General features: G+C 35.6%; 1 protein-coding gene across 4 annotated transcripts in view; it reads right to left on the minus strand.

The window, feature by feature from the left end:
* Positions 1 to 16695, minus strand: part of ATP11A (ATPase phospholipid transporting 11A) — a 116733-nt gene that overhangs the window by 38332 nt on the left and 61706 nt on the right. For all 4 annotated transcript variants that reach the window (XM_054271513.1, XM_054271512.1, XM_054271515.1 and 1 more), the window contains exons 3-10: positions 11157 to 11246; positions 9932 to 10012; positions 8329 to 8436; positions 5369 to 5497; positions 4753 to 4856; positions 2044 to 2094; positions 518 to 582; positions 52 to 133 (exon numbers count right to left, since the gene is read on the minus strand). In XM_054271513.1, coding sequence (XP_054127488.1) covers positions 52 to 133; positions 518 to 582; positions 2044 to 2094; positions 4753 to 4856; positions 5369 to 5497; positions 8329 to 8436; positions 9932 to 10012; positions 11157 to 11246 — 710 coding nt within the window. The remainder of the gene's footprint in view (positions 1 to 51; positions 134 to 517; positions 583 to 2043; positions 2095 to 4752; positions 4857 to 5368; positions 5498 to 8328; positions 8437 to 9931; positions 10013 to 11156; positions 11247 to 16695) is intronic.

Consider the following 16695-nt stretch of genomic DNA (forward strand, 5'->3'; position numbering starts at 1 on the left):
CCATTTAAACATGCAGCTTTCAAACCCCAAAATAAGTATTACATATTTTACTTCTCTACAGCAGAACGCTTCTGTGACTTTGATTGGTAATTTAATGCCATCTTGGTTTCCATGCCAGTGTAGATAGCAACACCTGAAATTAGACAACTTGGTTTACTAAAGATTGCACAGTGCAGTAACTTCAAAAGAGCACAACTCATTAGATTATTATACTCTGCCATTTTTTTCATTCTTTAGTCTGAAGAAAGAAATCACAGATTTGGATGACAACCCAAAATTAGGAATGGCTTCATTATCTTGGTACTTAGAAATTTTAAGCAGCATTTACATCCCATTCCAGTCACAGTTTCCAATTGCTAAAGTATTTCTATGTAACAATATTAAACACCATTAGAAAGTTGTAAAACAAGTGATGCAATAGAAATCATAAGCTCAGTAGTAACTGTAAGCTTGTAACCTTGTTTGGTGTTTGCTTATTACTTCAGGGTCCATTACAGTAGTCAACAGAAATATTTACCAAAGATTTTTTCTGTGTTCTTTAAAGTGGCTCCTCTAAGAAGCAGATTTTCAGATCCTAATGGCCTGCAAAAGGTAAGTATTAGAAAATTTAAACATTTCTAGAAAATCATCATGCCTTAGTGGAAGTTACATAAAACAGGAAATTTGTTTTACTAAAAACCTTTTATTTTAACAAATTACAATGCATATTTAAAATTTTTAAGTGCAACATAAAAATAAATAAATATATGCCTAAAATTAAGATCACAATTTCACAATTCAAGTCTTAAACCAATGCACCTAAACCCCATATATGTAGGTACCCAAATAAAGACTCACCATCCTAATTGCACAGTACTTATTTTTAAAAATATTAATTCTATTTTTTTTAAGCTTATATAAACGATAGTGTCCTGTATGTTAGAACTTCTTAAGGACAATACAATCCTCCATTTTACTTTAAATAGCATACAAGATATTTTTGATACTTGCTGTAAACATTTTTCAAAATGCCAATAAATATAGGTAAAATAATTTATTGAAGAGTACAGGAATTAATGTAAGGACTGCAATGAAGTTTAAATAACATTTTGGAACATGATATGTACACTAATCATCATATGAGTTCAAAGCCAAGGACTACTTTACAGGCAGACTGCATGCAGAAGTATTATTCTATCTATACAGCAATAAAAAAAAACAAACCAAGAAGTACATTCGGCATTTTCCAATGTTATTTGAAGTGCACTTGTGGTATGAAACTCCCCCAAAAATCAAGAAACTCCAAACAAACAGGGCCACAATGCTGATGTAAAACCTGAAACTACTTTCAAGAAACTAGGGGAACAATGTTACATGAATGACCCAGATCAACAGACAGTTTCCATAGCAGACCGTGACAGAAAATAACATATCTAAAGACACACGGAGGATAGGAGGGCACTTAGTCAGCACAGCACTGCTTAACTCCCCACATGCTGGGATCTAGGATATCACCCCAGCAAGCAGCTTTTCTCTCCTATTGCTTTGCCTCTTTGTGACCAGAACCAGAATAAAATTAGGTACAGCAAGTTGGATGTTGTCTCCCTTGAACACACAGCATCATGGACATTTTACACAGAAGTACAAACACACTCAGTAAAATTACAGTAAAAAAATATTTGACATGGTCAAACCCTTCAAAATTTAAGAAAAATGAAAAACACAAGTGATACTATTTATATTGTTTACTGCACTACCAAGATCTCACACTAATGGGGCATTGTTGTACAAGTGCTGTCAAAATCCTATCAACATCATTTACAAACTAAATACATTTCAGATAAAATTGAAGTTGAATAAAGACATTAAAATACTAAAGAGAAATATGATTAGAAGACAAAATATCAATTATTTATGAAACAGCAGTCTGGAATTTTCTAAGAGAAAAATATTTTATCATTAAAATATAGCAGCACAATGTTGGTGAACCAAAGGTAATTCTCATTATTGATACTTATTGAACTGTGAAATATTTAAATGTGTAGAAACTCTGGATTTCCCCACCTTGCAATAGGCTCATTCCTATCATGGTAAACATTTATTCGACCAACAAATCTGAAAGGGAAATATACAAGTAGTTTAACAGTACTGCTAATAGATTATTTAAGAAATATTTTCTAGAAAGGATGTATCACAGAGAACACTTTCCAACTGAACAGGCTTCAATTATCCAGAACATGAACAACAACATAAGAGATACATATAGATATACACTTAAAACAAGCAAATACAAAAATACATAGAATGGTAACTTGACATAAATTTTGCAAACAAAGAGGTGTAAAAAATAGGGATAAATCTTCTAACTAGAAGACTTACTTACTAGACCCATGAAAAAGAAATAAAAAGTCTTATTCCCTAAACTACCTGAGATAAGTCAGTGCAATTACTACATTTTACAACAGCTAAAGCCTACAGCTAAATTAAAACCAAAGCAAACCAAAGCCTAGAGCCAGTAAGTAATTCTTCCTCATAGTATTTGTCAGTACATTTTATCTGTATGTGGTGGCTTGACCCTGGATAGCAGCTAAGCACCCATCAGCCTCTAGCTCCTTCCCTCCCCAGCAGGACAGGGAAAAGAACTGGAAGAGCAAAAGTAAGATCTTGACAGTTTAATAAGTGAAGGGAAAAAAACAAGTGACACAAAGGCAACTACTCTCCACCTCCCATGAGCCTGCCAATGTCCAGCCAGTCTCCAAGCAACAGCTGCTCTGGGACACTGCCCCCTGGCCCTGGTTCTATTGCTGAGCATGACACTACATGGCACAGACCCTCTGGTCATGGCACAGACCCTCTGGTCAGCTGAAGTCAGCTATCCTGGCTCTGTCCATCCCCAGCCTCTTGCCCACCCCCTATTTTCTGGAGGGGCAAAATGAGGAACAAAAAGTTCGACACTGTAAAAATTTGACAATAATAGCTAAAACCATGGTGTGCAATTAATGCTGTTTTAGTCTCAGAGCAACAACACTACACTACTGTGGCTGCTAACAGAGGGAACTGACTTCATTCCAGCCATAATCAGTACACTGTATTTGCAATACCACTGTCCAAGTGGATAACCTAATGCAAAGGGGACTAAGCTGGACATTAGGGTTCTCAATCGTAGAGGAAACTGTGGGGAGCTAGTGAGCCTGTTACCCCAAAATGGAACCTCTGAGGCTCACAGGAGTGGTAACCTGTCTGCTGAGAGAACATACAACATGGTAGGGCCACATCTGAGGACAGTAATGTACAGTTGGTTATTATGCATCATGATACAAAATAACCACATGCCTTTGGAAAAGAAGATTCACCACTGTGTTTTGTTGGGAGGTAAAACTGCAAGTTAGAATCAGCAGATACAAGCTGACTACCAATAAACATTTTCAGTATTTTGTGTCAACAGCTATCCCAAAGAATTTCACCATCTATAATAGCATGAGTTTCAACTTGCAGTCATTCACTTTGAGAGCAAATTATTTTAAAAAAGGATCAAGCAAGTGATGGACTTGATACTCTGAAGAACCTGCTCTCAAGCAGATTTCTAAACCAGCTTCTTAATCACCAAGATCACAGAAAAGAGATGCCTTCACACCTCAGAAATAAGCAATGTTTTTTCTGCATCTTCCAACAGTATTTGCTGCCAAAGAGTGCATTTCAGCTTTACATCATATTGTTTTCTTTGTATTATTTCAGCCATTTTTTACTGTGGTAGAAAAAATAATTGCTTTCCCAATGGCACAGGACTTCTTGTATTACTATTAAGAAACTTCAAAAGGGGCTTCTCAATTTCTCATTAGGCTTAATGGAATTGTGTACAGTTCTTTTTGTAAAATACTGAGTGTTGTATGACTTTATGCAACTGTAGATATTTTTCTTCATGTTCTGCATTAAAGTGTTTTCCTAATTGTGATGGCTTCATGCTGTCATTAGCCAGTACTTCAAAGCCTGTGGTATGAGGCTCATGGTTAATAACAGCAGATGAAAATCTGTATTTCAAATAGTCTTGACAATTTAAATTTTTTGTGGCTGACATCCTTTCAGATCTGATTAGATTGACAGTGGCTTTACTTTGTAATGTGACTGATGAAGTTCTGTACCAGAACCAGAAGTGCTTGTCATTTACTTACTGTGCATTTGTGCTAGACTGTTACTATTATCTTCAATCTGCAATATCTTTGCAAGAGTCTTTTTAAGCCACTTCAGCATTTCGTGAGTGTAATTTTAGTTAAAACTAGGTAATATAATCTGTAAATCCATTTAACTGGGTACACATAAATGACAACACTTCACAATATGCTGAAAGTAAAGGAGCGAGTGCCACAGGCAACTTCTCCATATAGTGGAACACCCTGTTCCTCTGGAGAACCTCAAAATTGTGTGTGACACACCGAGAGGGTATGGGTGCCAATATCAAGACCTATACTAAGTATTAGTAAATCTTAACTTCTTCCTTATTTTTGTATTAAAAGAAAAAGAAACTGAAGTTCTAAAATTTTCACTGCATTCCTCAGTGAACTGCTTTGTGCCATTCCCCTTTGGAAATCACTACCCCAGAGCACACCTAGGGAGTTACCTCCACAAAAGGAGTATGAATGGAAGACCTACCTGACTTCAAGCTCACTCTGGGGCTCACTCTAACCAGAGAGATGCAGCCAGTATCCTTTCATTATGATTTTTTATGATTTATTGCTCAGGTACCTTAAATGAAACAGGTAAGAATTATTGTCTTACTTATAAAGGTCAGGCTGAGGTTGTTCACATTCAATGGTAGCATGTAGTGCATCGATTTCCTGTTCATTGTGAAATGCCTTTGTGTCTTGAACAGCATAGTAAGTCTGGAATCAATAAAAACATGTAAATAAAATAAAAAAAGAACTGATACACAAGACATTAATCTGTACATACACTGCAGCTCAGCATGAAATCTACTAACTTATGTAAGAGCTCATAATTCAAAAACAAAGCACCTCTAAATGCTCCTATTTTGGCATCTCCTTACATGGTCTTTTCCAGCCTTTTTTTTTTAATGATTATACAGAAATGTGGAAGTACCTTGCAGTGTATTCATACATCAGGTCACTATGAAAGCATATAAGTACAAAACATTAGCGTATTACCACTGTAATCTGCATGCCTAAACTGGACACAAACAAAATCACAAATTAATGTCTTAAAACTTTTCATAAAATAATATTACTTTAAGAAAAATGAAGTCAGATGGTAGAAACATAAATTACACAAATCAGTGTACCTGCTTACACATATAAGCATGAAATCATATTGTGGTCTGTGTCAAAAATTAAAAGCAAACTTTGCCTTAGAAAGAAAATGTAGAATATTTAATTACTTTCTGACTGGATTCACCATCCAAACCAGTTGTTGTAACAAAACACGTTCCATCTCCTCTACTACTCGACAGGAATATTAAATCACACGGGAATGTTTCATTTTCTTTTACCATTACAATATCTCCAACCTAAGGAAAAAACACAAGAAAATAAAATGCATGTATGTAGCAGCCCCAATTTCAGATTTCCTAGATTAACATAAATATTTTGAAAATTCAGCAGTTTTTATTTACACCATCATTTTACCACAAGAGTAAAGAACTACAGAGATATCTCTGGAAAACTGAATTATACCTTGTAGAATTACTGAGATCTACTGTTTCTGGCTTTCCTCTCAGGATAACCATCCTGCTAGTACTGTCTTATTAAATTTTGCAACATTATTTGAGAGATGGAAGATATTATATTTGTTTTAAGACTAAATGCAACAAAACTGTTTCAAAATAAGCAGGAGATAGATGAACTACTCTTAGACACAGATGAATAAGTGTCAGAAAAAGCCAGCAATTTAATCTGCTGCTGAAAACAGGATACATTTTTTTAGCAGAATTTTTGACTAGAGGTCCATCCTATTTTTATCCATGTTTAAAGGTGAGCAAAATAATTTTTATTCATGGAAACCTAGGCAACATTTTACAGCACATTAGAATGTTGCAACAGAACAGCCAACCAATTACAAATTCAAAATATCCATGCAAATCATTCAAGAAAAATTAGTTTTTCTACATTTCTGGAGATTAAACAAGTAGCAAAGACACATTCCATGTTCTAAGAATATCAGGGTTTTAATAAAAATCCCATCAGAAATACATAATTTTTGCAATTTTTCATGTAGGTCAACATCTGTTCAATATACTTTTGTGTTGTAATTTATTATAATAAGAACCAGCTTAATTATTGCTTGTTATATCCTTATAAAGCTAAATTCCACTATCCTTCCAGTTCGCAAGAGTCACTTAATTCCAGTTAAGCAAAACAGTCTGATAAAAATCAGCAATAGTAACATCTAAAAATAAAATTTTAGCATTATTATAAAAAATGAGATTTATCTAATTGTAGATATGAAAAAGGCTTTTTTTTTCTTAACCAATAGCAATGAAAAATTGCAGATTTTACACATGGCGCAGGAGAACACAAACTCTAAGCATATCTGCAACAATCAGGTATGAAATTCTCATTTTCCTCAAACCAAATAAAAGTACTAGTACATAGCATCTTAATACAATTTAAAAGCTGTTCCAGTATTTGCCAGTATGTCAGCTAAGGATGCAAAGGGGACAGGGACAGGTCCTTTCTGGTGGAAAGTGACAGGACCTGAGGCAGTGGGCACAGCCTGGAAGGTGGGAGGGTCCACCTCGTTCTCACCACGCTGGTGGCTGAGCACTGGAACAGCTGCCCAAGGGAGGCAGTGGGGTCTCCATCCTTGGAGAGACTTGAAACCTGTTTAGAGAGGATCCTGAGCAAACAGCTCTTGGTGGCCCTGCTGGAGCTGGGGGCTGGACCAGAAAACCTCCAGTGAAATGAAGTAGAGCCACTGTCAATGCCAACCTCACCCATTCTCTGATTGTGTGAAAAAAACTTCCTTTTTTAGCAATAGGTTTTTCCTTCTTTATGATGAAGTGTCCTCAGGCTTTAGGTGCAGAGGGGCCTACTTTTTACAACTGAGTCTGTTTTCTCATGTAACATAGATCTGAGAATTTCACCCATTTACAAATAGACACAGGCATCCCTTTCTATGCAAATGTTTTCAAGGTCTGTCTCTCCTGTCATTCAGTCACTCAATATACACCCTATGAAAGGTAATAAACAGGGGAGAAATTAAGAAAATATGGGTAACATATTAACCACTAAAATTCAAAATCTAGTTGCATGGTACTTGACTATTTTTGTTTGGTATATTTAACTGGTTAGTTAACACACCTGAAATTCTCAAGCATGTGATGTCCTAATTTTCTTTTATTACTAGGAAGTCCCAGGCAGAAGCTATCACACTCAAATGGCAGGTCACAGCAGAAAGGCTGTGAACACTGCTGATACACTTATGCCCAAACACAGCAGAGCAGAAAAAGACATCCAAACAAATATATTAAAAAAAAATTCCAAACAAATATCTATCAAATTTTCTGAACTCTAAAGAAAATAATGTTAAGAAAATAATGTTAAAAAAACCCAAAAAAACAAGCAGCAAAAATTAATTTCTGAAAACATGTCAAAAGGGGAATGTAGCAGCATTGACAAGGTCAATGGAGAGATTGTGATTTGATGGGTTTTGAGGAAAATATTTAGAATGCGTTTTGTCTGCACATATGCATATATCCCTATACACAGCACTGACTGTCACAATCTGACTGAAATAAATTATTAATGTGCATAATAGTAATTATAGCCCATCCCAAAGAGTGTTAAGGCCAGGTCAAATAAAGCTCTGAACAACCTCGTCTAGTGCAAGGTGTCTCTGCCCATGGCACAGGGATTGGAACTAGGCAATCTTTAAGGTCCCTACCAACCCAAAGCATCCTATGATTCTGCAATCATAGACAGAAAAGAGAGAAAAGATAAATCATGACAGAAATTCCAAGTTAAAAATGGAAAATAAAAGTAACATTTATGGAAGGGGTTAGTTAATGCCAGTTAAGCAAAATAGCCAGATAAAAAACCAGCAATAGTAGCATCTAAATACAAAATTTTAGAATGATGTTCATAAATGAGATTTAGCTAATCTCATTAGGAATTTAATTTTATAATTTTATAAAAATATTAATTAATTTTATAATTTTATAAAAATCTTTTATTCAGAAACATAAAACTAAAAATTAGTATGCAGTAGATCTAATCATTAAATGCAATAAATGCTGCATCATCATAGTACATATCTGCATAACTTGTTTTATGTGTGAAGTGTACAAGAAGGATGAAGTAAAATCTGACTCACAAAACCTGTTAAGTCATAGTTACTTACTCTTAATTTTTGGCTTTGCTTTCTAACCAGTTTTCCGTGCTGAATGAAATGAACAGGGCAATGATTTATTGCATTGTCAGCTTTATGTCTCAGCCAATCTTCATAACCCTAGAAAAGAGTGAAATGGAATGATACAGTGATGCACATTTGGCTATAAAGACACAGAATAGCTCTAGCTTGTAAGAAAAATTTTAAGAATTATCCTTGATCATTGTAAGGGAAAAATATTCTCACTAGAACAAATGAAATTGTGATCCATGTCAGTACCAGAGCTGTGCTGGATATGTATGAAAAGGAGCATTCATGGTTACAATTAGTCAAACAAACCCATGTATTTCAAGAAAGACATCTGCATGAATAAGGGTTTTAAAAGTGTACAACAGTTTCTGGTATTTAAGTGATTATCTCTTGCTCATGCTCTCTTGACTGAAGTAAGTGCACAGTACCCATAAAAGCAGTTGTCAAGAAGGTGGTAGTGTAGGCAATATATTTTGGAAGAATGGGACTTCATCCTGTAAGATGATAGACATGACATGACAAAAGGTTGTCATATTTGATGACTGTCTTACATTGAAGTCAAACCTTTTAACCCTATGTACAATAAACAGTTGTGAACAATTTTGTTTTGAGAAACTCTGCAGAGTACCCTATGTTTAGGGCTCAATTACCCTATGAATTTGTGTTTTATACAAGCAGATAAACTAAAGGATAGAGAATCTGCAACTTTCTATTGAAAAGGTCCTGCCATATGACAAAGATGGGATTGACAAAGTCATCAGTGGTTGAGATGGAAAATACCACTTGTAGTCCACAGCATTTTTAGATCTAACTCTCTTGAGTGCATTTGAAAATTCAATGCAGAACAAAAGTACCACTACCTTGGATGCTCTCAAAAATAATCTGGGAATGTATAGAGACTTTATAACTTTAATGTAATATACTTCCAGGGGTTGGTACAGCTCCTCAAGAAGGTCCCAAAATGTACACAAGTTGTTGGGAAGAAAAATCAAGGAAATACACAGAACTGCAGTACCAGGCACAGCCTGTCACAACCCAGGCTTTGGTAGGTCACTACTAACAGTAACACTTAAAAGTGAAACATTTAAAATCTTAAGAGTGGGAAAGTCACACTAAACTTGCATACTTGCATGTATCACAACTTTTGCTCAACAAGAAGTGCTGAATTTAAGTATAGAATATACTCAATTATGCATAGTTACCACTGTAAAGAAAGAGAAACAGAACTCTCCACAGCTTCTTTGAAGAATCATTAAGTCTGCATGTAGCATAAAGACTGTGAAGGCGGTAAGTTATCTATTAAAGGACAACTGAAATTATCCTCTGTTTTGGGACCATCTGGGGTGGAGTTAACTTTCTTCACAATAGTCCTGTGCTGCTGTGCTTTGTACTTGGGGCTAATCCAGTCTTTTTCACACCCCAGTGTTTTGGCTACTACTGAAGAGTGTCAGCATCAAGGCTTTCTCTTGAACCTTCGCCCAGAGCAGACCAGCAGGCTGTGGTGGGCAAGAGGCTGGGAGGGGGCAATGCTTGGACAGCAAATGCAAACTGACCCAACTCTCTCTTTGGTCCCTCCATTACTCACCTGTTTGATGGCTGTGACAGTGATGACAAACAGAAGTGGAAGTCCACTTGTAACTGGACTAGTAGGTGTATCAATAATTAACTGCAACAAAAAGAACAAGTATTTTCTGGTTATATTTTTGTGAATGTTAGCAGTCAATCTTTCAATTAAGATCTTTAAAGCAATTCCCTCCATATGTTAAAAGACATCAAGGAATTTTTATCGAAAAAAACAGTACTTCAATAAAAGTTTAAGAATGTGTACTATACTGGTAAAAATTTGAAAACTGGATTCTATAAGAAGATACAATACTGTAGTTAGATCACATTAATAGCAGATGTTAATGCCTTAATGTAAATGTACATGTTAATGTAAAAATATTTGTCAGCAAGACTTTAGAGAAGTATTAGACTGCAAAACTTCAGCTTTGGAAGCAAAATTATGGAGCACCATTAGAAATTAGCATGGCACTGGCTTTACATGTTATACAATAGAGCTGTTCTTATGCACACAAAGAGTAAATTCTGAAATATTGAGCTTCTGCAAATATAAACAAAGAGGCAGAATTCACAGAGGGGGTGCAAATGACAAAATTTAAGTTGTGCTGAGAATCTGCACTGCTTTTTTTCTACAGAATCTGGTCTGCTAAGTAATACAGTTCTTCACTTAGTAAGATTTTTTTTATTTAACACAATAAGTGACTGTGACAGGTTCAGAATTAAGACACCTATAAAGCAGCACACTAGATATTCATGGAACTCATTTCAAAAGTAAGCATTTATGTACCTCCCTAAGCAAGCATCATATCAATACCTATTATAACAGTTCTGACAAGCTTTGATCACAGTACAGTTGGAAAACTGCGATCAAGACATAATTTTGTTATAAAATATAGTATTTTTGCAGAACAAAGAAAACTCTGTCATCAACAGAATTTATAGTAACAGTTTTACTGATCTGGATGTTTATTACAGAATAAAAATTACAGACATTCTTTTCAATTTTTTCAAGACATAGGTCTTGCTGTCCAGCTAGTGCGGCTGTCGAATTTTCTTCAGATTAATTTCACATTGACAACCTGGAAATTAAATAAAACCCCTTTTGTCATATCATCAGTGATTAAAGGCTTTCTAGTTGCAACCATTTACCTCCATGGTCATCAAAATCAGGTAATTTTAAAACTTTTTTCAATTTCTTCCTATTTTAGAAAGAGCATAGTACTTACTGTGAAATGGGGTGCACTTACCTGAACAAGGAAAATGATGAGAAAATAGAAGTTAGCTATTCTTCTGAATTGCTCAAACAAGTTTTTTGGTACAAAGTTCCAAAATGTGTACTGAAAACAAATGCACAGATTATGAACATTTGTGAAGAAAATATTATTCACATTCAATTCTATAATTCACATTTCAAGATAAACTAAAGAAGCAGGAGTGGTTTTGTTAGTTCAATAATTTACTGAATTTTAATCTTAATCCACAATCATGTATTCTTACAATAGGAATGTTTTCCTGAACCGTGATAATCTTTGTACTAGGGATTGTAATAATTTTTCAACTAGCAACAATACTTGTCCAGAGTTAGCTAGTTATGGAATGGTTTATTTCACGCTGTTAATGGATTTTAAAAGCACCTTAATTTCAAAGAGTACTTTTAATTCACTTTTATGCTGTGTTCATGACTCGAGATAGGTGGCACTCAGAGCTAACTACACAGTAATAGCAAGACAACCAAATAAAAGCTGTCAGGTCTTTTCTTCCTTGGCAGGGACGAAAATACTACTCAAGATAAACTACAGTGGTGAATAAGAGTAAGTGGCTGCATATTTCTGTATGATCTTACAAATTACCCTAAGTGCTGTAAAATGACATAGAAAACAGTACATAAAGCTGCAAACAGTAAATGCGAAAACTTCAAATGTGAAAAGTCATGTAAAAGCGATAAAGGACCTTAACATCATCTAGTCCCCATCCCCTCCCCTGCTGCAGCTTCAACTACAGTGCTTTTACACAGCTCACTTTGTAGCTCCAGCAAAACATTGCAAGGATTGCTTATTGGAACACATGTAAAAAAACGTCAGCTAAAATTGTGTGAAAAGGTTTGAAAAATGGCTTGAGAAAAGTAGCACTGCACCATCTTATTATCCAAATTATCCTTTGACACATAATAAAATGACAACTCCAATAAAACTTTCATTTCAAATGAGATGGGGTAAGAAGCTTATCCTAATTTATTTGCTCTGTTAAAAATGTGCCTTGTCTCCTCTTGGCAGATTGCACTTATACTTGCTGATAACCAAATTATTCCATGAGCTAGACATCTTCTGAATTTGGCCCTGAAGGCAAAGACAGAGCTCCAGAAAGAAAGTACTCTTATTACATCTACAGACAAAAAGTATCCAGGATAAATATGCTTTAAACGTATATGAAATCCCATCATATACAGCAATCTTTGTACTTGGGTGTTAAAGCCTGAACATGTGCAAGACATAGGAATGAAATGTTCTTCTCCTGTTGTGTGCCAAAAATCAGTATCTATCTTAAATATGCCCTAAGTTACCACTTAATCCTGCATAATAGCTAGTTCAGTATTAAATCACCTGAGAGCAAGCCAAAACTCAGGCATGCAGACATGCAACAGCTAGAAAATCAAGTGTTCTAGTCTTGCAATCAGAACACTTTTCATCAGACAGGAATGTAGTTTGCACTACTCATTATCCAGCTACATGGAATTTTCAGAGACAATGAGTTAGACTTGATAATTTTTCCTTGCACTACAATGCTGATCATTCAAAACTACTATTATGATAGATGACTGTATGGATTCTATTCAATGACAATAATTGCATATTTTCATCATTATCAGGTAAGTTAGCTCTGTTTTTTAATTATATCCATTTATTTTTTTAAGAATCCCTGCCTGCTGGGAAAGAAAAGTGATAAACAGTTGTTTCCATTTTTCTGTTTAGCTCCTTTGATAGAGCTACTTTGATAGAAATACTATTTTTTCCATGGTAAAGGGTCTTCTGACCATTAAAAGTTCAATTATTTACACAAGTCCCCCAAATCACCATTCATTAAATAAAAATGTAATCTCTTATGTAATAACTTCTACTTAAAATCTCCTAGAGGGTTTTTGATGAAACATCTGGTAATAGCATTTTACTGTTGGACTAGATATTTAAAGTAACTGATTGAGAAATCAAGTAAATCAATAATCCATAAAAAGGTTGTTCACCTTTACCCTTAGTACCAAATTCTCCTCATATTCCAACCTTAGTTCACTCCTTTCCCTGCCAAGCTGTGGTCTACAACAGCTCCACCTTTGATCAGAAACTCTCTTAGGTGAATAAAAGTGAATTACATGGGAATACTTTAATGGTTGAGAAGTGCTTCCTAAAACGGATGCTTCCTTAACACAGACTACTCTTAAAACTTTATTTTCAATCTGACAAATTTCTAGCACTTTATGACTCTGGGTTTCAGGCATACTAAGTATGTCTTTATTCTGCCCATTTATCTTCAACAGATAAGTAATGATTTTTGCAGTTTAGGCAAGCAAGAACACTAAGATGTCTAGACAGACCTTCCCCTACCCAAGCCATCAGTAGCTCAGAGCAGTATTTACAGATGGGCAAGTAATGTTTAACCAACATAATCACTCCTCACAGAAGCAACCGAGGGGCTGCCACTCAGAAAGGATTTATCTCATGACTGCTGCATTTAAGGCAGTTTCTCTACCCTAGCTAGGCAGGAACAAAGCAAAAAAAATTAAAGGAAAGTCATTAAAACTGACCATATTAAATCCATCTGATTACTCTGCTGAGAGTTAGTACTATCATCTCTCTCCTTCAGATAATTTCTTGTCATGTTCTTTGTAAACTGTTAAAAAGTGGTTTGTGTATATTTACTTTTTTTTCCACTATAATTCACTTGAATGATATAAGTTTATCCAAACAGTTACACACTAGATAAGCTTTCAAGTTGGAGATGGCTTAAGTGATCTTTTCCAAGTGCTACAGAAGACCCACAGGCCAGAGTGCACGGCTGCTTTGTGCTTACAGGAGGTAACACATCAGACACAAAGTAGTAGTAGTTATGCATCCAGCCAAAAGAAGAACACATGGTGCCAACAGATGCATCTGAAGCACTGTGCAAGAGTCTGTAAGATAAATCTGGTGTCAAAACAGCATCATGCAAGTAGATTTTCTTCCCATTTATAATTGCAGTAGCTGCAGTGCTGATGTATTTCTGCACTCATGAGCACGTCCACTGTATTCCCACCCATGCCCCTGGCTCCATCTTGCTCTTTACTGATACCATCGTGCTTTCAGCACCTCCACAGCCAGTCACACAATTCCAAAATGTAAAATACAGTGCTCTTGACACCATACTTTGACCTTTCCATTCAGTATCCACATGCCAGAATTTCGGCTCATATTTCAAGCTTCTCTTTCCACCCTAAGAGGCAGATATTTTCTTAAGTAAAAGGAGAGTTTCTTAAGTAATCACTTGACATCAAAAGCTGAAGCTGTAAGAAAAAGCACTTTGTACTGAGTTTTGTCAACACCTCAGTTTCTTACAGATTATTTGCTTTTAACAGTCACCACCTCTCTTCTAACACACCCTGATTTCACTCTTTTCACTCAACCTTTTTGACTGCTTCTTATAAATGTTTAAAACTACTACAATAAAAACATCTACTATATTGGTTTAGCCCTGGTTCATAAACATCTTCCTATGATAATTCTCATCCCTTCTACAAAACAAAATCCATCCTGAGGATAATAAAAACAGGGTAGTATAGAGAAAAGATGATCTTGCATTCATTTGTGTCCATGGTGACTTCAGTATTTTTAATGAACATATTTTTATATCAATTACCAATAAACAATACATGCTTAAAGCTGCAGTTTAAAAATTAGATTGCAGGCATGTGTGCATACCATGGAATGGTTTCAGTGGAAAAGGACATTCCAGATCTTCTCAAGCATCCAGCCCCAACCTCCCTGCCATGAGTAGGGACATGTTCCACTTGACCAGGTTGCTCCAAGCCTCATCTAAAACAACGTTGAACGCTTCCAGAGATGCAGCATCTGCAACCTCTCTGGATAACCTGTTCCAGTGCCTCACCATGCTCAAGGTAAATCTAAACCAACCCTCTATTAAGCTTCAAGCCCTTCTCCCTTGTCCTTTCACTTAACATCCTTGTAAAAAGTCCCTCTGCAGCTTTTTTTGTAGTCTCATTTTAGGTACTGAACAGAACACTTTATATAAAACACCACCTTACAAAGTATTATATTACTAAAATGACGTAAATACTACATATATTATATATGTATAGGTAATCCTCTTCAATAGAATAGCTGAAAAAAGTCTGATCAAAAGTTTCACAATTTCTTTAAAGTTAATTTTATTTATAAAAATGTTACTTTTTGGAAACATGATTTGTATATCTATATAGAGAACTGGTACAGAAAACTATTGCAAAGGGTATAAAAAAAAAGGAAATCAGTAATTATCTGAAATCATAAGAAGTAAGTTGAGAGTATGCCTTGTATAACTCAAGTGACTTGCTTATAAACATAAAGGAAATTTACAACAGAACTCATCTATGTTCTTTAATGTATTAAATTAATAATTTGACTCGAAGCAAAAAAAATTCAGACTTTGTGCTTATATGTTACTCAACAGAACTGGAATATTTTGAAAAGGGTTGTGCCATATTTATGACAATTTGGAATGAATGTAGAAAGACACAACAATACATTAACAAAAGTATTAACATATGCACCATCTGCACAGTGTGTATCACTCCACTGAGGGAGGGATTCCAGTTTCTCCACATCACAAGGTCATTCACAACACAAGGATCAGTGAAAGCTCTGCTACATGTAGGGCTTTTACAAGTGATTAACAACCACCAGTACATTCAGAAAAAGTGCAAAAATGAAACAGATTTGGTGAAGTTACATCAAATGGCACACTTGATAAGCCAAGATACATATTTTGGCATAGGATTCCTTAAAACCAGTTGCTGATAAAACAGGATTTCTATTACAAACAAGTCTATCTTCAGTAGTCTCTGTTCAGCAACTCCCAGTCTTATCAAATAGAGGCTATTAACTTCAGGAACTCCTCTGACAAACAAATCTTCCAGCACATGTAATTACGTAATTATAATTCTAAAAAAGAAAAAAAAAAACCTTACAGCAAGGATGACTGACTGAAGACAGAAGTCACAGAGAATACTAAGAAAACTGAAGAAAGAGCATGTGAGAGCGAGGAAGCTTGACTTTCTCACTTAAAAAGAGAGAAGAATTACACCTGTCTTCCCTGGCATTAGGTTTGGATCTGTTGTTTTCCTTTCTTCTTCTGCTTCTCTTTCACTACATGAACACTCCACACTGTCATAAAAACTTTAAAAGCTCTGTTAAGGGCAGTACCAGAGCAGAAGATAAAATATTGCTAATAACCCTGGACTGAGCCATGGGAAGGGTAAATGGCTTCTCCTGGGAGCACAAGGGAGGTTGCAAAGAGCCTCTGACCTGGAAATCCCATGCTGAGCAGGATCATCAAGAGCAAAGAAGAGCTTTTCCTTGCTCTCTCTAGGCACTGACAGCTATCCCCAGAAGGAAAGTGTATTATTGTGCCTGGAAGAAGTGCACACTCATCCACTCCCATCACAGCTCAGGTACTGAAATCCCTCAGCTGGCCCCTTTGGGAGCCCAATTGATTCAGAGGCATTTCAGCTTTACTGCCAGCCAAGTCCATTTACTCTTCTCA

This window comes from Melozone crissalis, unplaced genomic scaffold (assembly GCF_028551555.1).
Source record: "Melozone crissalis strain CALT ecotype California unplaced genomic scaffold, PUWL_Pcris_2 ptg000013l_1, whole genome shotgun sequence".
Taxonomy (NCBI): domain Eukaryota; kingdom Metazoa; phylum Chordata; class Aves; order Passeriformes; family Passerellidae; genus Melozone; species Melozone crissalis.